We start from the raw sequence: 22,043 nt of genomic DNA, 5'->3' as shown, positions 1-22,043 counted from the left end.
ACGGGACGCCGGCTAACCGACGGCCCGCCCTCTCCCGCTCCCCGGCCCGGAGAAGAAAAGGGGAATCGAGGCAAATCTGATTTTCCCACGGCGCCGACGGCTTCGCTTCTCGTACGCACTGTGAGAAATAGAAAGAACATCCGTTCCCTGATTACGCCCGCTCGGCCCGGAGTCGGCCTCGGATCAAAACTTGGCCGGGCCCCCCCGCGTAAACCGCATGTCATCCGCGCCACCACCCGGGTTCCTTCACCCGTCAATCACGACATTCTCCCTTATCCCAGGTACGGAAAAAATTAACAAATACAAAGTTAAAAAATCAAAACATTCAAATATTTTATTTTTATGTACAGGTACAGTAGTCTGGTCCGCCCGTTCTCGCAGTACACTCTCTGGGCCGAGATACCACAAGAAGTCATGACTTATGACTAGATACGGGATTTTTATGCAGTTGCATATTTTTTTTGACGGTGGAAATCAATTATCTATCCGAATCATGTATCTAGGAAGGTGTATGTTAAATTTTATAGAGCATATTTTTGCATATTTGATAAATATCGCATAAAATTGCATATTTGAACCATATCGCTTATTTAAAGTACTTTTACGTAAAATCGCATTTTTCGCGCAAAATATTTAAAAATACTATATTGGTTTTCGGGGGAAGCATAAAAAAGTTCTGTAAAAAAATAACAAGTTGATGAAAAGTTGGTTTACTCGAAGAAAATTGAAACAACGAAAAGAGAAGATTCTAGAAATACCGACCAAAGAATATAAAACCCCTTTTTAAGTCTTATTTCAATATTCTTACAAATTTTAAGTGGCCTTAGACACTATTTCACGGAAGACAATTTAGAGAAGTACTTGTTTATTAACATTAATTATACTCAATTAGTTTAAAATATATAATGTAATTATATAAGTGAGAAAATATTTTTGTTAAATGTAAATAAACTCGAGGGGGCGTCGGTGGCCGCAACGGTTTAGGCGTTGATACGGAGCTGATCACTGTAAGGCAAAGGTTCCGGGTTCGAATCCAAGCGGCCTTGCATTCGAACCCGACACTTACAAATGTTTTTATTTTTTTTTGTTCAAAAACACCGAACACACAAAACATTTATTTATTTTAAAGTACAAATAGCACTTTAAGCCCCCTTACTTAAATTAAGTTTTATAAACATAATAAAATAACCACGAGGGTTCAAATAACCTCGTGTTGAAATACCCTCGTTGAAAAAAAAAAAGTTTTTATATCTATTTTATTTAATTATCTATATTTTTGTTTAAAGTTACTATAATAGTAAAAATAAACTGGTTTATTGCACATTGGCATATTTTGGCACATTGTTACTACATAAAAATCCAGTCTCCGCTTATGACATATCTTGAAGTAGTGAGGAGCAGGCAGGAATGAAATATTTTACAAAACTACCTTTTTAAATTTTTTCCCCCGATGTTTCAACCTTTATTCCGGTCATCTTCGAGGGGTCTTCACCTTTCGTAATCCTGGGCGGATTACAAAACATATTTTAAATGTACAAATAGCACTTTAAGCCCCCTTACATAAATTAAGTTTTATAAACATAATAAAATAATAATAACATCAATAATAATGGGGCGACGGTGGCCGCAACGGTCTGAGCGTTGACACGGCGCCCATCTCTGTAAGGTAAAGGTCCCAGGTTCGAATCCAGCGGCCCTATATTCGAACCCAACATACTTACAAATGGGCTTTTTTTTCAAAAACGCCGGCCCCCTGAGGGTTTATATTATAGCACTCTGCAATTGCGAACCCTCGTAAAAAAAATAAATAAAAATAATAATAAAACACATATTAAAATGTGTAAAAGCTCTTAACAAACATGTGGTATACGTTTGTATTCCTAGTCATGACGGCATTTCTGGAAATGAAAGAGATCACCATCAGGCAAGGCACACTGCAAACAATCGAAGGACAAAACATATGTTGATTGGAAAAATGCAATACAGATGTAAATATAAATTTTCAACCAAGTATTTCATTCATTCTTTATGTAAGTATGAAATACTCAGTTGGAAATTTATATATTGCAATTTTCCAATCAACATATGTTTTGTAATTCGTCCACGCCCTGAAGATGATCTGAATAAAGGTCGAAACGCAAAAAATGAAAAAAGTGTTTTTCTAAACTACCTCATTCTTGACCGCTCCTCACAAATCCAACAAATTAATAATAATAATATTATTCTGGAAATGAAGAGCTGATCAACAGGCAAGGTACACTGCAAGCCATCCACAAAGAACTGATCAGTTTCCTCTCCGCTCAGATGACAGTCGTTTATGTTAAAAACATTATCAACCGAAAGTGGGAGGCAAGATGGAATGGTCTAGAGATAGTTTGAAAGAAATTAAGCCAGTTGTACATAAATGGCCAACTGAGGAACTTGAGAGAAAAGAACTTGTGGTTCTCTCTTGATTACGAATAGGTCACATCAGGCGAGGCTTTTAATAAGCAACAATCTTCCAACTTGCCCTGGATGTATTTGAAGTTGGAGAACGAATCATTCTGACTGTAAAACATATTTTGGTCGACTGTCGCACTTTGCAACCCTTTAGTTTAGGCAAAGGCTCGACCTTTCGAATAGTTTAAAGGAGTTACTAGGTCTCTATTGTTTGTTTCGAAGAGCACTTTTCAGCTTTCTTAAATTTATTGGAATTTATAATAGGATTTAGGCCTTTTCCAAAATTCTTATACGTTTGAATATTTGCCTGACTGTTTGAATGAGAGTTTTGCATGCAATATTTATTTCTTTTTTCAGTAATTTTTGAGGCTGCCGTAGCGGAAAAATGAATAAAATATAATTGCGAGGAAATAAACTACAATGCCCAAAATCGAAATTTAAATAAGCTCCCTAAAAAAAGTAGCAGCGTACAAAAATCCAGAAGGCTGAGGTGTCGGGCGAGCACAAACCCCCGCTTCCTAGCATCCATCTCTACCACCTGCATCTTCATCCCTTGTGAATTTATCATCTTAAACGAAAGTGTAACAAAAATTTGTCTTCACCACGTCATAGATCCTGATATTTGGATAATCTTAGCGAGGATCAGAGATACATAAAAAATAAAGGCTTTGCGTAAAAACAAACAAACGATTCATCCTAAATGACTTTGTCGTCTTAAAAACCAAATTCTAAAATGGCTTTATGGCAAATTATCAAAGGTCTTGGAAAACTTCCCTATAGCTTGTGTACTACGTCTGTAAAAGACCTTTCGAAACGTCATATAATTTGTAGAACAACGTGTAGAAGACTCACATTTATCATCTTAAAAGCCGACAATTTGTGTAGGCCTAGGCATAAGTTAGAATATTTGGATAATTTCCTTTGTAGGGGTCATACGAGACTGGAAGGACAAAAAATAAGGTCCTTTTGCGTTCTTGCAAATTTGCTTCATCTTAATAGCGGGAATTAACCACATATGTGACCGTATGAAAAATCGAGAGTCAATGTCTTATTGATTTTTACGTTTAATATAACGAATTTATTATTACTAATTTGAAAAATTAATTGCATAACATTGCCAATGAAGGTTAATTCTCGGTTCTCAAGGATAGTGTCCGATGGTATTTTCCTAATCGATTTCTCGTTTCAACCTCCTAGGAGTCAAAATTGTACCTTTTCGGCAAAGTTTTATGCAGATCAAAGGAAAATAAAACAGGAAAACAGTAGTTATAATGTGCCAATTTTCTTGAAATCTACGATCGGAGACTTGCTGTAAAGCAAACTGCGTTACTTTACCACAATTTATGATTTCCAACTTTATATTTGTTATAAAAAAAATTGGCTACTATAGAAAATTCCATGAGATTATGTCAAAAATGAGTAATCATTTAAAATGTAATGCATTGGGTTATTTAGTCTGCACATTTGATAAATCCATAAGGAATTAGTTTTAATTATAATGTACTAATCTAATGATCAATTGTTGCACAAAATATTTTTCCAATTAAATTTTTTTATAAAATAGTGAGATTTCTGTTGAGGGCTGCGGAATGATGAACCTGCAGTTTGATCGTCTCCGATCATCTTAATGTGCTTATTCTCGCTGTTTTTCCGTGTCAGACGCGGCTCGGGATTTGTCCATTCTAAGTTGTTTGTCTGTCTGTTGTTTTGTCAATAAAGCCTTTTTTTAAGTTGATTAATTGTAAATTTAACACGAGACAGCTTGTAGAAACACAAATCACTAACAATTTACATAAATCATACACCGTTTTACTTTTTCAAAGGGACAAAAGATAAAACAGCACACAAACCTCTAAAAATGCCGAATTATAAATTAAATAGTTTAAACGACAGATTTTGTTGTTTTTAATAGCGTTTTCAATGAAAAAATATATTTTATCAATAAATTTAAAATGTTTAACAATTAGGAGATTTTGGATAATTGTTTAGCAATTACTTCTTTTTATTAAGGCAGTTGGAAATTTTACAGAAAGGTTCTGGTCCTATTGGGGTGGCTGAAGAACCCTCCTTGGCTTCAGTCACCATCTTCTGTTCTGTGTGCCCCAGATGTATCTGCAGTTTGGTCATTTCGATCATTTTGGTCTACCTGTCCTTGCTGTTTCGGTTTGTCAGACGCATTTCCGAACTCGTCTTTTTCCAGAAGCCTGACATACTGGAATATTGAGGATAGGCCGAAATGATAAAAAACGAATGCAACTGCAAGTTCATCATCCCGCAAACCCCATGAGGATAATTTCAATAAGTGATTCAACAATAAAAAAAAAATGATCCTGGAAAAAACTATAATAGCGGAACACATACCAATTACTGAAGATTATTAGAACCAGTCTAACAGATCAAAACAAAGATCATACACGAACCAAACCCACCATTTATTTGCGAGGGCTGAATCCCCATTATCTATCACTATAGACTGAGATTTTTTTTTTTTTTTTTTGAGAGAGAGAGAGAGAGAGAGAGTGAGAGTGAGAGAGAGACTGCCCCAGAACTTAATTCGCGCATTCTGACTAGTTTATCGGCATCTTTTTTAGCTTTCTCTCCTTCAAATTTTTCACAAAGTTCTGGTCCTATTAATGTTGCTGATGACCTTCCTTTCCCCAGACAACTTACAATCTGCAGTTTGGTAGTATTCGATCAATTTGGTCCGCCTATCTTTACGATTCAGCTTCTCTCCACCTTCACTGGGTCTGAGTTCGGAAATGGGTCTGACAGATCGAAACCGTGGGAATAGATCCAAATGACACAACTATAGGATCTACCTACCTCCAGATGAAATACAGTTTGTAGTTTGGCCGTTTCCGGTCATTTTGTTCTGCCTATCCTTAATGTTTTGGTCGTCAGACCAGTTTCAGCTTCTTTAGAGTTCCGAAATTGAACACAAAACAATTAGGATAGGCAAACCAAAATGATCGGAAACGACGCAACTTCAGGTTCGTCACCCCGCAAACCTCATAAGGATACTCACAATAATAATAAGTGTTTCAACAATTCAAAAACGATAAGACCCTGAATAAAACTATAAAAACAGGACGCTTTCAGAATAAACCCCTTTACATTAAAAAATAAATAAATAAAATAAAAAATACTAGAACAAGACACTATACGAGAAGTCTTCTTATAGATTAAAACAAAGGTAATAGATCAAATGATAGGAAATAACCAAATTATAATTAAATTTAGATATACAGATAGATGAATAGATTAGATAAGGTTATATAGGACCCGGCCTCTTTACGACCTGTGCACCGCGACTAGTATTGGTCCATTGTGCATGCCCATTTTTTAACTAGAGCTCCTCGTTAAGCTTGAGGCTTTTCACCAGACCCCAAAGCTTTTTAAGAAGAAGAAAAATAAGTTTATTCTGGGACTGGTGTTCCTAAGAATAATTTACATGAAATAAATAAAGGAAATTCCTTCTATGAAGTTAAAAGTAAAAAAAAAAGATAGAAATCTTGGCACAATGTATACCAATAAGGCAGGACAGAAGAAAAAATTAGGAGAATATTAAACAAAAATAACAAATGTTAACGTGAGGTCTCTGCTTGGAGGGAGAGGAGGTGATTATACAGGTGGGATTTAAAGGAGGAAAANTTAGTGCTGATTGGGTGGAATAACCTTGGCGGAAGCCAGATTGGAGGGGGTTGAGAAGCCCTTTTTAAAGGGCTCCCGTGTGTATCCTTCAGGCCCTGGCTTTTCCTCTCCCAGGATTAGAATCTTAGCCTACATAGGCCTTCCCACCAACAGAGGACGTGTTCCGCTGTTTCTTCATCTTCTTGGCTTGTCTTCACGAGCTTGTTTCTGCCACTCCGAGTCTAATGCATATGCCCCCGGGGTCTGCACTTTACAGTTACCAGTCCAACTATTATTCTAGTCCTAACACGTCCTAGATAGTGGAGTTTCTGTAGTTCTGCGATCGTCCTTCGATAAATTTGGGCAACATTCCCATTGAGCGGAGGACTTATTATTAATACATTGTCTAATGGATTCGCGTTTTGAGCAGTTTGGTAAGCCATAAAAGGGTTAAGGGCAATAAGTGTCCTTATTGAACTTTCCTTGGCCAATTTATCTTCGTTGCCCTCCTCTGCCCTGTGTGCCCTGGCACCCAGACAAGGGTAATTTTGTTATTTTCTCTAATGTCTGACAGAGCTCTAATGCAGTCCCAAACGACTCTGGACTTTACCGTCGATGCGGTAATTGCCTTCAGTTCCGCCTGGCTGTCCGAGTAGATGGCTATTCTTCCATTGATAATCCATAGCCTTTTTATCCCCTGGCACAGTGTTCAATAATCACAATTTCCGCTTGAAAAACTTGGCATATTGTCGTGGCTTATATGAATTCTAGTCCTCGGTTTATTCCCCTAAATGCCAGTTCCTATCTCATATTCGGTTTTGGTGTGTCATCTGTAAACTAGATATGATCGACATTAACTGGGATCCCTTTCTTCCAGTCAGCTCTACAAGTTATTTTGTTTGAAAATTTTTTCTCAAAAATAAATTTAACATAGATGAATAAATGGATGTATAAGAAAATTGATTAATAGGCCGGTTTCAGTGGTTGAATCTCTTCTACGGTTACGTTATAAGTCTCAAAACACTTCCTCCTGAAGGCAAGTGCAGCACTACAGTTTATTAGTAGATGTGTTGGTGTTTCTTCTGCTTCTTTGCAGAATCTGTACGTGACGTGTAGCGTTATGCCAATCTTCTTCAGATGTCCATTTAGTTTGCAGTGTCCTGTTAAGAATTCTGTTAGGATTCGCAGTTTTCTCCTGCTTCCTTTAAAACATTCTATTACCTTTTTCATTGCAACGTTTGTTAGGAGGTTCTCTGCTTATTTGTGTATAATGGGTGAGATACATTGCTCCTTCATTTTCTTTTATCCTTCTGTCTAAGGTGCTCATTGATAGTGTGCATTCCTACGCCACAGAAGGGTAATTAAATGTAGGTAGGTTTAGTAGGCAATTAGGTTTGCCCCATCTTTAGGCATAAATCACAAATCACATCCATTGAGTTACAAGATCTAAATCCTCATTCTCCCCCTCTAGAGACGGGGAAAATTTCCCTCGTTGTGGAGACACTGCCTCAGAACGAAACTCATTCCTTCAGGTTTTCACAATTTCACATTCTCCTGTAACCTGTATTGTAAACAAATACGAACAATTCTCTGAAATTTTATATGGAGAAACTCGATAACATCTGCATGCATTGACCCGTACGGTAATATCTTGTCCATGTCATTCTATACGGGAAGGTCGAAAAGTCCTTCACTTCTTACTTCTGTTTTTTATTTACAGAGAATGGGAGTGCACGGCTTGTGGAAACTCATTGACAGCGCCGGAAAGCCGATCCCAGTCGAAACTTTGGAAAACAAAGTATTAGCTGTCGGTATCCTTAAAAAATAAATAAATATGACTACAATGTTTTGCAAATCAAGTACTACTTGAGTGTTTTTAAAATTGTTTATTCATTTATAGAAATGCTGCGTACAAATATATTCGACTATAGAATAAATTTGTATATTTACTCTAGGCTGGGGTTCAGATCCCTGTATCGCTACCCCAAATACGAGATGTCAATACCCTAAATCTCAACTACCAAGACAGTTGAATCCACCAATCCAGTGTTCTTTTTGATAGTAATAATAACAATAGGTTTTTTATTGGTTGTTTGATAAACTTAATACTCAAGTTTTCTCTAAAAAAAATATATATATTATTCTACTGTCTGAAAACTTCATTTTTTGTAATTTTTTGCCTTGATAGTATTTGCATAAGAAAATTTTACCTAGTACTCTCTCGATTGGCTCAGAAACTTTATACAGCCATTTATACAATAAAATATCAATAACATAATTACCAAATAACCCTCGTCGCTAGCCAGAGAAGCAACACCAGAATAAAAGTTGATGAACTTAAAATTACCATTTCATGATTTTTATCCACTTGCCAAAAGAAGTCAAAATAGGCAATTCATAAAAAATTATTTTATCTTATATTGATAATATTGTTGCTGTTATTTTATTCTGTAGGTTGTTGTTAAAATTTATTTTTTAACTTGATCCCCCTCCCTTCCACAGATGTAGACAACCAAAATCACTTTTTAATAAAAAGTAATTTTATTTATTTATTTTTAATAATTTTTTTAAATAAATCGATACTTGTTTTTTTACTGAAAAAAGACTTAAAAGATTATTTTTACAAAAAAGTGTTTTTGGTTGTCTAAGTGTGTGAAATAGAGTGGATCAAGATAAAAAATAAAATAGGCAGAGCCAATACAGTATGACAGGAAAGGGGTTGTTTTATAAAAAAAGATCACAGCACCCTGGTTTTCAATCCTTAAAAAAAATTGGCATGTAGGATCATGGTTCCTGCCTGAGAGGTAGTGCTGAAACCTTGGGACACAATCGTGGTGTGCCCTTTCTATTATCAGGAATGCAGAAGGATGTAGATCAGTATTAAAAAGGTTGTAACATAATATACATAAGTTCTATCTCCAGCGGGATTTTCTCCGCTATGGAGGGTTTCTTGAAGGAGATAAAGAGGAGTGTGATTAATGTAAACATAAATATACACATATGTATAGACAATGTATAAGTCAAAATGATAGACACAATTACATATTTAACCATTGGCATACACACAGGTTGTTTTTTGCGAAGCATATTAATTTTTTAAATTTATATAATTAAAATATAATTGTATATAAAGGCTCAAGTGGCTCTGGCCTTAGCTGATGCAAAAAAAAAAATAAAATAAAATAAAATAACCATCATATATTTTTTAACAATTTCAAAAATACCTAGATCTAAAATATAAATACATTTTTTATTACCATAAATACACAGATTCATATTACTATTTTAACAATAGTAAAAATTTTCACATGAAATTGTTTATTTTAAAAATTGTGCCACAATAAAGAAAATGTTTTTCTGAAACCTACATCACACCAGACCGCATCTCACGATTTCTAAATCATTTTACACAGTAATGTTGGACGACCCAATGTGTGAAGGATACAATGGTAAACTCATTTTCCTTTCCACCAATCTCATATAATCTTCCTTGTTCTTCTGTATGTTTAGTACAGTGAGAGATTATATGGAGTAAATCTTCATATGTTCCACATGTTAGGAGAAGTTCCCCCCCCCCTAGGCTGTTTAGCCTCACGAAACCAGGTGTGTCGAGCTGAATTTGAGAGGCATCACATTCCTAGCATCATGAAGGCTTTTGTTTTTTGCAATTTCTCTTTTGTAGTTTGCTAAATTAGAAAAGGCTTCTACCAGTGGCACTCTTTTCTTTCTCACCTAATACCTACATGCCGGAACTTTGCTGCTGAGCAGTTTTCCTTGTTATACTTTAAACACAAATTTTCCTGTAAAATATATCCGCAGAATGTAAGCCAGCCCTGCAGAATTATACCAACATTGTATCAAGAAAGTTTTATATATATANTATATTTTAAATGGCAATATAATGAAATGTAAAAATAATGCTTAAAAAATCTCAAAAGGACCAATGAAATAAATATAAAATAATATGAACTAATCCGGAATTTAAACTTAAAATTACTTACTTCAAGACTTACTTTCAAATTGAATTTTTTTTTTAAATCACTACTATTGAACAAGATTACAGTGCAAATTATCAAATAATTACATAGATTATAAGAGATTAGAAACAATTACACAATTTCATTGTGGGAAGGTAGATCATATTTATGTCATGAGAAGATTTTATTTTTCAATTTCTCTTCAATGCATGCAGTTATGTGTAACGGTCATTTAAAACAGTGAAAAGAACTGGACATAAGGCTCAGATTTTATTTTATGCACTGTAATTTTTTTTATTTATTTAAAAAAATTTAATCCTGCAGTTGCACTTGTTAAAAGGCAAACTTTTATGCTCCTCTTTTTGTTTCTTTTTCCTTTGGAAAAATGTCTTTCATAGTTTCGTTATTTTTTGTTTTCATTCCCAATGAGCAGTCCTCTCTTCAAGGTCCCCTCCTCTAATAACACACTATTAAAAACAAGAAATTGTATTTGTCTGTCTTAGCTGGATCCTGGGAAAATCAGGTTGAATAAGAATATTTCATTCAAGGAAGTCGGGGGCAGTTCCCACAGTTAGGTGGTTAATTTCCTTCACATGCTATTGTTGCCCTAAGTACAACTTATTCATAACAATTAGCCCATCTTCTTCCAACCTACTTCCTCAGCTGTAATTACTCATTAATTTAAAAAAAAAAAAATACCGTAAAGGGACATTTACATAGAAAATTAAATCTTGAGTTAAAGAAGGGCATGTAAGCATTGAAGTAATTTTCAAAACTGTCTTTTCCGCATGAGGGATTATAGATTTTTAATGCAGGATGACAGATGTTCAATGAATTCAGCGGAGAAGGGAAATTACTACGCATTAATTATCTTGGTTGCCCTTTAAATGATAACAAGGCTTGAACTTTCTTCTTTTTAATGCCTTAAAGTGTGAAAGAATAGTTTAATATATTTATTATCTATTAAATGTTTAGTTTCTAAAAAATTAAATTAAGTTTTGTTTAAAGCTCGTTTTTTTTTAAATTAAAATTATATAGATTTTTTTTTATTTAGCTAGATATACCTATATATATTTCATTTAACTGTTGAAAAAGAATATAAATATTTTTTAAACCCACATAATATTTATTCAAAAGTTAAAAATATTTAAATTTCTTAACATAGTGGCTAGATGTATCAATCTGGCTCTATCAGTTGGTAAGAGGGTTCCACGAAACGTCTGGAAGACCAGTTCACAATGCATTCCTCCTGGGCCTGTTTCACCGTATCTGCAAACTACTCTTCTACAGAATCAAGCCGATATTCGTATTTGACGGTGGTGTTCCGAGTTTGAAAAAGAAGACTATCGTAAGTGTTACATCAGGCCGCTGTATGGAATCTAGTCTTATTTTATTTCTGCATTTATATTCTATTTCTGTGGTAAAGAAAATGTCTGGAAATAATGAGTTTCGTGATTACAAAATCTGTGGGAACTTTTTGCTCTTGTATTGTGTGTTGATGTACTTTTCATATCTTGATGGTGTGGCTGTGGGAACGGATGCTTTCTGACTGAAAAAGGGTTTAATAGTAATAGTAAAATAATTGGAAGTAATTTTTTGATTTATTAAATTTGAAAACAAATTTGTTTTCCATCTAAAGTTTGCATCAATTGTCTAGTATACAAATATTTGTCATACATGCATCCCCCAATCTTGTGACTTTTCTTAAAGAAAGAAGCGATCATGGTTTACGGATGATTAAAGGTTGACTGGTGAGGGCTTTGACTGCTAAATGTTCTCGTAGCAATGACCTGAGCAATACTCGACCATACTGTACACTTCTCATTCCATATCCTCGGCACATGACTGGGTAAAGCATTCAACTATGCATTTGTAACACTTTTTACCTACCTTTGCAAACATCCGTGAAATCAGCGTGAAGATTGGGTTTAACCAATGCCTGTCTGTCCTGCACCACACTGGGTGAAATTTTTTATCTGTTTTAATCCATTGTAAGGAATGGATTTTTTTAGGCAGCAAGACAAAAAAGCAGGCAAAAGGCTGAGGAAATTAATGAAAAATTAAGGCAGCAATTGTTGGAGAACTTCATCAAGCAACAGGCTATCGGATCTGTAATTGGTGGTGACTTTGCACTGAAGAAAATTTTACCTTCAACCAAAGATGATCTGTTTAAATTGCCTCCCATTGCTGAAGCAGTTAAGAAAGAGTTGAGTAAAAACCTTTTTATTTACTTATTGAAACATTAAATCATAAGATCGTTGAATCTAATGGCCAGAAATGAATCAATTTGAAATCAAAAACAAATATAAATTAAAATTTGTAACTATTTTGAGGGTTTTCAAACAAAAACATTGCTGTTGAGTCCTTGAAGCGTTACAACTAAATTATTTTATGCAGATTTGGTTATTATTCTCATTAAGCATTTTAACAATTAAATTGGAATGAATAAATTCTTCTCCAAGGTTTGTTGGTCATGGAAATTTCCCCAGTGCTTGTTTTCTTTTTTGTTTCTTTGAATTTGACAAAAAAATAGTTATTCAGCAGTGTACACTAGAGTCCGATGGGGCATGGTTTAGATGTTGACACAGCGCTCATCTTTGTAAAATAAAGGTCCTGACATACTTAACAATTTTTTTCTCAAAAAAACACCTGCACCCTGAGGGTTAATATAACCTATGACCTCGTAGTTGAAATACCAAGGATTTAAAAAAATGAGTGGAATGACATTTTGGAGTAAAAATGAGTGGAATGACATTTTGGAGTATTTAGTTCCAAATTATTCACAATAGTTTACATTATTAATAAGATATTATCTTTCCCAATATATCTTATAATTTAGGTTTAATTAAATTTTTGATTATAATCATTAATTTATATTGAGTCTTATAAAATCCACAGAATCGATGAAGGGAGTAGTTCTTCTGATGAAGAGAACTACACTAAATACGGTAATATTCATGATATTGATGTTAAAAGTGAGGAATTTCTTAATCTTCCACCTGACATAAGGCATGACATTCTTACCGAGCTGAAGGAAACTCGAAAACAAAATTCATGGGCGAAAGTGCACCTCATGCCCGAGGTAACGAAATCCGCTATAAAAATTTCCTGGGCAATTATTAAATTATAAATACTGTGTAACAGGAGTCTATGGAATTTTCTTCTTTTCAAATGAAACGTCTTTTAAAAAGGCGTGCTGTCCAAGAGGGCTTAGAACAAGCTGAAGATGAGCTCGGTGCAAGGGGTTTCACGCTGAACGATTTGCAGACCATGCTGACAGAACAGGGAGTCGACCTGAGCCAGAGAATAGCATCTGACAACACTACAAGATATATATATTCAACAAGTAACTAAACTGGTCAAAACATTAAGATAATAGGTACATTTTAACATAGCAGCTGAAAGCATTAAATATTTAACAAAAGTCCTTGTAATTTCTATTCATAAATTATATGTTTAAAACATTTTACTTTTTTTCTCTCTGGAGTAACATCAAAATTGAATGTTAGCAATTTTCCTTTTAATTTTTTCGCTAATGCGTTCAAATATTTTCTTGTTTAAATTATTTAAATTTACAAGCAGTAAAATTATGAGGCAACTTTGAAAACTTGAAACCATCTACATATCAGCCTTAAAAGTGTACAGTAGTTACAAATAAATATATTGTAAATTATGAGATAAATTGTTTTTAATTTTAGGTCCAGATCCTACAATGAGGCAAATATTACTGGATGGGCCAAGTTCTGCCGCTCTTTGTAATAAAAATTCATCTGATTTGATTAAAGAAGAGGAGGAAATTTCAGAATTAGAATTCGGATGTGTAAAAGATGACATGAAGGAGGTGCCATCCGAACAAGAAGAACCGAAAGGTTTGACACAAGAAGAAATATTACAATTGATTAAATTGGATACAAGTCAAAATTGTCCAAGCTCATCAGCTGGGCCTAGTACTTCTAAACAAGCTTACTTAGGAATTTGTGATGAAAATGATGTTTTAAACAGAGTTGAAACTGATGTTCAGAGCAATGTTAATGACCAGGCTGTGGAACATGGGAAGAATCAAAAGGAAGACAATAACCGCCTAAAACTGGACCATGAGAGTCTCCCACAGACAGATTCTTATTGTCAAGATAGCACAATGCTGCAAAAAGATTCCCCATTGTCTTATAATCAGCCGAAAGAAAACGGTTCTAAAAAAAATATTTTACATATCCTGCCTTTAACAAATGTTCAACATTCTCAAGTCTTAATTAATGAAAGAGTCTCAGAAAGACCTTATCGAGAATCAACTGAAACTGTTGAACGTAAACATTCAGTATTAGAAAGTAAAGTTGAAACTCTTTCAGAAGGAAGTTCGGATGATGATGGCGATTTTGTAGATGTCGAACCTAGTGAAGTGATGGTCAATTCTGAACGTAAAATGGAAATAATAATTAAGCCTAATGAAAATCTTAATGATGATATATTTGCCGACATTTTCACAGCACAACAGTCTGTTAATAATGAATTAATTATGCCAAAGGACAATACAATTAATACATCAAACATTAAAAATAAACTAGATAGAAGAGATGAAAATGAGAAAAAGATAGCAGGAAATTTATCAACCTCTGAGGTTGATATAAATGATGAAATTCAAAAAAACAATGGTAAAAATGGAAAACCAAATTTTGAGGCTGCTATAAAACATTCTCAAGAGGTAAATGAAGTTCTAGAAAATTCTCAAAAAAATTCCACACTGAGTATGAGAACTACAATTGAGCTTTCAACTGATCAGCTTGAAGAAAAAATTGTAAGCTGTAATTTCCTATGAATATTCCCACTTTAATATTACATTTTTAATTAATTTAATTTTTTAAATCCAAGATGGATTTGGAAAACGAATCTGTAGAATTATTGGCGGAAAGCAAGAAAAATGAAAGGATGGCTGCTTCAATCACTGAACAAATCACATTGGATGCCCAGGTAAAAATTTTATTTTTGCCTAATTTAAGACTTGCAATAAAAAAAAACAATTCATGATTGCAGGAACTTCTTCAACTATTTGGTATCCCGTTTATTGTAGCTCCGATGGAAGCCGAAGCACAATGTGCTTATCTTGATTTTTCTGGTCAGACTGACGGCACGATCACAGACGACAGCGACATTTGGCTTTTTGGAGCGAATAATGTTTATAAAAACTTCTTTGAGCAGAAAAAATTTGTGAAACAGTTCAAAGCTACTGATATACAGAGGTTTTACAGTAAGTTCGTTTTAAGGGATTTATTATTCCTGTTTAATTTACAGTCAAACATAATTTTAGAGCTGAAAAGAGATGATTTAATTATGATCGCAATGTTAGTCGGGAGTGATTACACAGTTGGAATTCACGGAGTGGGCCCTGTTAATGCGATTGAAATTGTGGCTCACTTTCCTCCTAAAGATGAAGCTAGTACACCTAATGAGAGGCTTCAATTATTTAGGGAGGCGTATCATTCGTCGAGGCTTAATGTTCATCTTCAAAGGAAACTTAAATCTTTGCAGTTCACCGACGGTCAGTTGTTAATCTCATCAACATCACAAAATGTTTATTTATTTATTTATGTTTAAGGATTTCCAAGTAGTGAAATAGTAAAGGCGTATTATTTACCAATGGTGGATAATAGTAAAGAAAGGTTTTCTTGGTCTCAACCAAATGTGGAAGGAATCAAGCAATTCGCTAATAGTAAATTGGGTTGGGATTTTAATAAAACTAGTCAAATACTTAAACCTGTTTTGGACAGGCTAAAACAAAAAACAGTGAGTATAATTTTTGTATAAATTTCATGATTGATTTTTAATATTAAACTCGTTTGTAGACACAAAAAACAATGCACAATTATTTCAATTGGTCATTTGACCAAGACGACTTGAAATTAAGCAAGAGAGTAAGCAAAGCCGTGAATATAATATCAACTGGTGTAATTCCAAGCCCACCAAAAATATTTAAAAAAGACAACGCACCAAATCAACTTAAAAAACAGAACCAAAGTTTCAGTGAAACTATTGTGCTTAGAAGTAAAACTCCTGCTCAGGTACTTATATTAATTTTTTTTCCTAGATAGATATATATAAATAGATAGATAGGTTTTAAGGTTTCCATTGGGAGGGGGGGGAGAAACTCTGCCTCGGGTTAACCATTTCCACGAGGTGAAACATTTTGCTACATGCAAGGTTAGCCATCATTTTGTGCAAGACAAGTATGCTGTTTATAAATACACCAACTGCTATATCAGAGTTTGCTATCATGGCAATACTTTTTGTCTTTGTCACATTTGGATGCTCATTTCCTTCCAGGCACCCTCTCTCTTGTTCTTATTATGATGAGTTTTATCTTTAGCATTCCACAAAAATCGGTAGCTGTAATACATTCGGATAAGTCGAATCCAGTCCTCCTGGTTCATTCTCATATTTGAGACAAGTGGATTTAAGAAGAGAGAAAGAAACAACACGAAACACTTTGATATGCATTAAAAAACTGATAGCTGGTCGATTCACTCCGAAACATCTTTACGCCAAAATTTTCCGGTCCTGGCTAGACATCCACAATATGAGACAAGTTTCGCAAAACAGTTGTGCGAGTGGTTTTCGTGCAGTGGAAACTGAGCTTAATAATAGTCACAATTAAAATTACTTTAAAAATATTTTATTCGGGGAAATAGTCTCCATTGGCATAACCTTCTCCCAACAAGTTACTAGCCCAGTAATGCCCTTGTTATAAGAGTTTTGGTCTTGGACCTTAAAAAAATTCAACTCATTTTCCAGCTATTTCCGATTATTAAACTCCCATTTAAGCATGCAATTGTCCATTGCTAAGAAAAGCTGAAAGTCAGGTAGGGACACGTCTGGAGAATATGGAGGGCCAGGTAGGACTACCCAACCAAGCTTCATCACTTTCATTCTGGCTGTATGAGGTCTTGTTTTGCCCTGGTGAAAAATTCACTTTTTCTGTTCACTAAAGCAGGTTGTTTCTATTCTATTTGTTGCTTGTTATTATATCTGAATTCGTAGTGCATAATGCCTGGCATACTCCACCAAACACAAAGCATCACCTTTTGTTGGTGAATATTTAGTTTTCACATCAATAGGATTGGGTCATTTAGTGACATGGTACTACTTCCTGGCATTACTCTACAGTGGGTGAAGCATCCATTTTTTTGTCACAGATGACATCAAAAACCCTCTCTACTTTGTGTGTGAAAGGAATTAATGGCTATTGTTTATACTGAAGTTTGTTAACGTTAGTCAGTTTATGAGGAACTCATTTGCTCAGCTTCTACATCTTCCCAACTCGATACGGACTACAGCAAATGGTTTCATCTGTGTCCAAGACAGAAAGTCTACCAGACAGTGATTTAACTTCAGTCCATCATTCCCAGAAGCAAACTTTTTGAACCACTTTTGGGCAGTGCACTCACATTTATCACCGAACATTGCATAGTTTACATACTGCCTCGGTTGCCCTAGTAGCTTAAATTGAAACAGTAAAGCATGCCAAAATTATGGCTTTTGAAGCTATGAGAAAGAAAATATTTTCTAATTTACAATGAACTGTTCAAGACACTTTTTCTTTATGAACTAATGCATTATCCTCTTGGTATTGTGAGATGTAAACATCTAATCCAGCTGTGTGAATAGAAATGTTGATTAATGATATTAAAACCATAACAAATGAAAATCCACACGCCGTTTTCTTTACCTGGTATAATCCATATCATATTTAATTTGAATAATTAAAATAATGGTATAAATTATAGGTTGCCCGGGAGAAAGCAGTAAAAAAATTGAAAGAGTATAAGAAGAGGGAAGAAGAAAAAAAATTACAAAAAAGCAAAGCAAGAGGAAATAAAAGCTAAATGTATTATAAAAAAATGTTTTGTTACAATCTCTTATTGTTTGTATACATCAATAAATTGTTCATTTTTCTAACAAAATATATTTAAGAATGCTTAATTAAGCATTTGATGTTTGTCCTATGCATCCATAACAACCTTCTTTATCACTGAGCAGTGGAATCTGCGTATCTTCATACTCATATTCGTCTTCGTAATCATCAGCCGGATGAGTACACCTAGAGGTGAAATACAGGGTGGCCACCAACGCCTAGGTAATTTCAGCAGGTTAAACAATTGCCTTTGTTGCAATAAAATTTGAACTAACCGTAAATAGAGAAAGAGCAGCCATTGCAGTTGTGCAAGTCGGGAAACCAAAATATTCAGAAATTACTCCTCCCAATGCTGGACCTGTCATATCACTAAACACAAATCTGAATAATTATAGTAACAATTATTTAATTTTAATAAACATACCCAAGTGAATACATGCATGACCATGCTCCAGCAACGATGCTGTACGTAGACAATTCTTTTCTTAAGCCATTCTCCCTAAAATACATATTTCTACTGTATAAATATAATTTCTTGGAATCTTTTGTAATGAACTTACTCAGCACATTTCAATATAGCTTTAAAAGTCGGCATCAAAGTTAAAGCAACTGAAATTCCAATTAAACACAATCCAAAAATATCCAACCAAAGCGACCTGAAGATCATAAATTTTTAGTTAATTACAAAAACTTATTTTCAATTATATACGAATTTTTTTACATTTCCATTTCTAAAAGTGGAGACGGTCCAAGCATTAGAAGGCCGATTGATGATAATATCAAGCCAATTACCATCATACTCCAGTGATTGTCCATTTTATCTGCCACCCAACCCCAGATCGGACTGAATATTCCATAAAGCGAGGCAAACAATAAAAATATCAAACCAACATGGTAACTGCTCAAGTTCATCTATAATAAAGTGTTTTTATGTTTTATTGCTGCATTAAAGCTAAATAAGAGAACAAGTTACCAGACTTAAGTGAGGTTCAAGTGTGGGATCTAAAAATGACCACGTGTTCGAAGCAACTATGATTATGCTTCCTATAATAATTACTGATGGTATTTTAAAAAGTTTGGAAAACGAAGCATGCTCAGATCCTTTTGCAGATCCTAAAACAAATTGGACAAATTTTGCATATGAAATAATTAAAAAGCACACTAAATAAAAAATTACCTTCTATAAGAGGAAGCAAAGCCCATGTACATGGAATCAAAACTATCATCAAAGCACCCAATACATAAAATGGGAGGCCAAATCCTCCAATCTAACAAACCAAACATTTAAATAAAATTCATTAATTAAAATTGTGTGTACTTACAGCAAACAACATTCCTCCAATAGCTGGACCCGCACTCATTCCCAAACCCATAGCTGTTTCTAAGACACCCTAAAAAGTTTTTTTTTAAATGTTAACGTGTGAGAAACGTTCAAAAAATAAATGTCATTTACTCACTAGTACTGCGCTTATATTTTCTGGAAATATTTCGACAACAAAAACAAAGCTTGCAGTCGAGTAAGCACTAGCACCAATAGCTTCTAACGTCCTTATAGTAAAGCAATAAAAAACGAATGTTGCATAGTTTTCCATTAACGGTAATACTCTTTGAAAAAATTAATCATACTTGTATTAATAAGTAAATAAAATGTTGATAAAAATCACTCTCCGGCAGGCGGATTGTGATCCATGCGTGTATTATGCTTTGCTAATAATCATTGTTATATTCGTAGAAATAAAAAGCATATATATATCACTTACCCAAAAAGTATGTTACAACCTCCAGCAAGAAACATTCCGGCCATGAATAAAAATTTTGCACCTACTGCTGGCAACTGTAGAAATTAAATTAAATAATTTTTATTTGGAATATAATTTTGTAAAATATATTTTTTGTACATACAATTTTACCAAAAACTGGTGATGTTGCAAAAACCACAAATGCATAAAAACTGAATACAAAACCGGAGACAGAAGTTGACATGCCTTTCTCAGCAGCCTAAAGAAAGAGCTTTAATTTAACCAGATCTCATCTTCAGTGAACCTGTCATTGGTTTATTTGTAATACTTCTCTCGGAAAAAATGGTGCCATCACAGACATCGAGGCAAAGCTGATGAATTCAGCCAACGTTAAGGTCAGAAGGGCGAGAATTTGCTGTCTGGTAAACTTGCATATAATTGACGGTTGCGGCCGGCTCCGTTGAGTTCGGAGGAGGCGCTCCCTCGACCTGCCCAATTCGCCATTTGTGACCTGTGTTGTGAGAGAGCCCTGGACGAAAAATGAACTTGATTCTGACTTGGAACGAAGTCTGTTTTGGAAAGATGATGTGTGACATCTCAATTTGTCTGATTCCTTTAAAACTATTATTCCATCTGGATCTCTGTAAATTGTTTGGAATATTTACAAAATAAACATGAGACTGGTTTTACAGTTATCTTGGCATCTTGCAGAATAGTTTAAGAATGGTACAATATTAATACGTGAATAATTTCTATATTTGAAGAAAAAAATTTAAAACTGTAAGGAATTTACACGAATTCATTAAAGGTGAAAATCAGGTACAGGTAATGCAAACAATTAAAATGACTATTTATAAAGTATTATTTAACAATTAAATGTTAAACAATTAATTTTATAATGAGTTGTAAATTATATTTATATTTAGATAAAAGTACACTTTATTGCTTAAATGTGAAGTGTTTTGCCATATCAATATTTTTAATGTCCAAGAGGAAAATTAATTATCAGTTGCATAACAGACCTCCAATCAGTAAGAACATTGTTAAAATTCAGATAGACAACATTAAGCAAAAGATAAAATTAATGTAAAACCACAAAAATCTGTGCACATCATCGGAGAACTTAAAATTTGCACAATTTACTAATTCATCACTCTAGGGCTATTATTAGCATGTCTAAAATTTCATAATGATGTTTTTTTTTGTTTTTTTTTTTAAAGAAAACGGTTTTACTACAAAATTAATTTAAAAGTAAACACAAATGGAGGAAATAATTCACACTCAAATCTTTTTAATAAATCTAGTGACCTAGTGAGTTTAATAAATAATAGTGTATTATTTTATTGTTTGAACTTGTTTTTTTAATTATAAAAAAAAAAAAGTTCACATCTAAGTGTTCTACCATACCTTGTACTGTTGTAAGCAGGAGTCATTTAATGCAATAACGTTAATAGTCACGTTGTAATCTGATACTGGACATCACCAACCGAGTAGGTGGGCACTCTTACAAGTGTTTGTATTATAATATTGACACAGATAAAAAGATTCATTTGATGTACATCGAAGGGTACTGCATGGGATCATTAAACAAATTCATTTTCAAAAAAATATTCCATAGATCAAACTCATCTAATCCATGTTGGTCCCCTCTTATTAGATAACTTTTAATTTTTGTAGTTTTGTAAAATATTGTAATAAATTGAAGCAGTCAAGCCCAAGGCAATAAATTACATACTTTTAAAAATATTTTTATTTATTTTTTAATTTAATTATTTAAGTTTAGCTAGAGGGGCAGATTTTCAATAAAAGCACAGCACAACATGTAGCTGATTTATTATTAACTCTGGTTCTGTATGGGTTGTGAACTTATATTTAGGATTTCACTGAGGTTGGGCTCCAGGGGCTATCAACAGCTAGGTCATTTCAGCCCCTAACGCAATCAGGTTCAATCCAAACCCTCTCACACTCTCCTAAATACATACAGTTCTCAAAACTATCATTAGTATATATGACAAAACTGCCCATTTCCTCCTAGGATTGACACAGAACTCAGATACTTGCTACCATGCTCAAGCACAATTCTCATATTGGTGGCATTCCCACTGGCTCTCTGTAAGAAGACAAGGGGATCCACACTTCAATTAGGTGGGACACATTAAGCAACCTTTCTCTACATGCCTCACACCTCTACATGCTTGACCCAAAAATTAGGTGTCCATGTCAACCTCGCATGGCCTAATCTTAATCATGTGAGGATGACCATTCTTCTACTGGTTTATATGTTGTTATTATTATTTATTTTAATTGGGTTTAATTAGGACTGTTACATTTACCAAAATAATTTTTAGTTATTTG

General features: G+C 34.1%; 2 protein-coding genes across 3 annotated transcripts; one reads left to right on the top strand and one right to left on the bottom strand.

Annotated features, from left to right (window-relative positions):
- The first annotated feature begins 165 nt into the window (after window positions 1-165).
- On the top strand, window positions 166-18,017 carry LOC106665668 (DNA repair protein complementing XP-G cells homolog). Of its 2 annotated transcripts, none has more exons than XM_014392269.2 (13): window positions 166-281; window positions 7,790-7,880; window positions 11,219-11,394; window positions 12,059-12,252; window positions 12,945-13,128; window positions 13,191-13,392; window positions 13,745-14,838; window positions 14,913-15,011; window positions 15,075-15,288; window positions 15,349-15,579; window positions 15,637-15,824; window positions 15,884-16,099; window positions 17,822-18,017. In XM_014392269.2, the coding sequence occupies exons 2-13, from the start codon at window positions 7,793-7,795 to the stop codon at window positions 17,918-17,920; spliced, it is 2,985 nt and encodes a 994-aa protein (XP_014247755.1). In that variant the 5' UTR covers window positions 166-281; window positions 7,790-7,792; the 3' UTR covers window positions 17,921-18,017. The 2 variants fall into 2 exon arrangements, with proteins under 2 accessions (XP_014247755.1, XP_014247754.1); XM_014392268.2 differs by lacking the exon at window positions 166-281 and adding an exon at window positions 7,466-7,712.
- On the bottom strand, window positions 17,902-21,202 carry LOC106665669 (MFS-type transporter SLC18B1-like). The gene is made up of 13 exons (XM_014392270.2): window positions 21,096-21,202; window positions 20,017-20,329; window positions 19,852-19,947; window positions 19,710-19,783; window positions 19,407-19,554; window positions 19,272-19,340; window positions 19,127-19,217; window positions 18,923-19,062; window positions 18,671-18,861; window positions 18,510-18,605; window positions 18,374-18,448; window positions 18,225-18,318; window positions 17,902-18,167 (listed from the first exon to the last, which is right to left on the bottom strand). The coding sequence occupies exons 1-13, from the start codon at window positions 21,119-21,121 to the stop codon at window positions 18,018-18,020; spliced, it is 1,563 nt and encodes a 520-aa protein (XP_014247756.1). The 5' UTR covers window positions 21,122-21,202; the 3' UTR covers window positions 17,902-18,017.
- Between the last annotated feature and the right edge of the window lie 841 nt (window positions 21,203-22,043).

Source organism: Cimex lectularius, unplaced genomic scaffold, assembly GCF_000648675.2.
Source record: "Cimex lectularius strain Harlan isolate CLEC.00 unplaced genomic scaffold, Clec_2.1 scaffold104, whole genome shotgun sequence".
NCBI lineage: Eukaryota > Metazoa > Arthropoda > Insecta > Hemiptera > Cimicidae > Cimex > Cimex lectularius.
The sequence above is the reverse complement of the archived record's forward strand: the minus strand, read 5'-3'. Positions and strand labels throughout refer to the sequence as shown.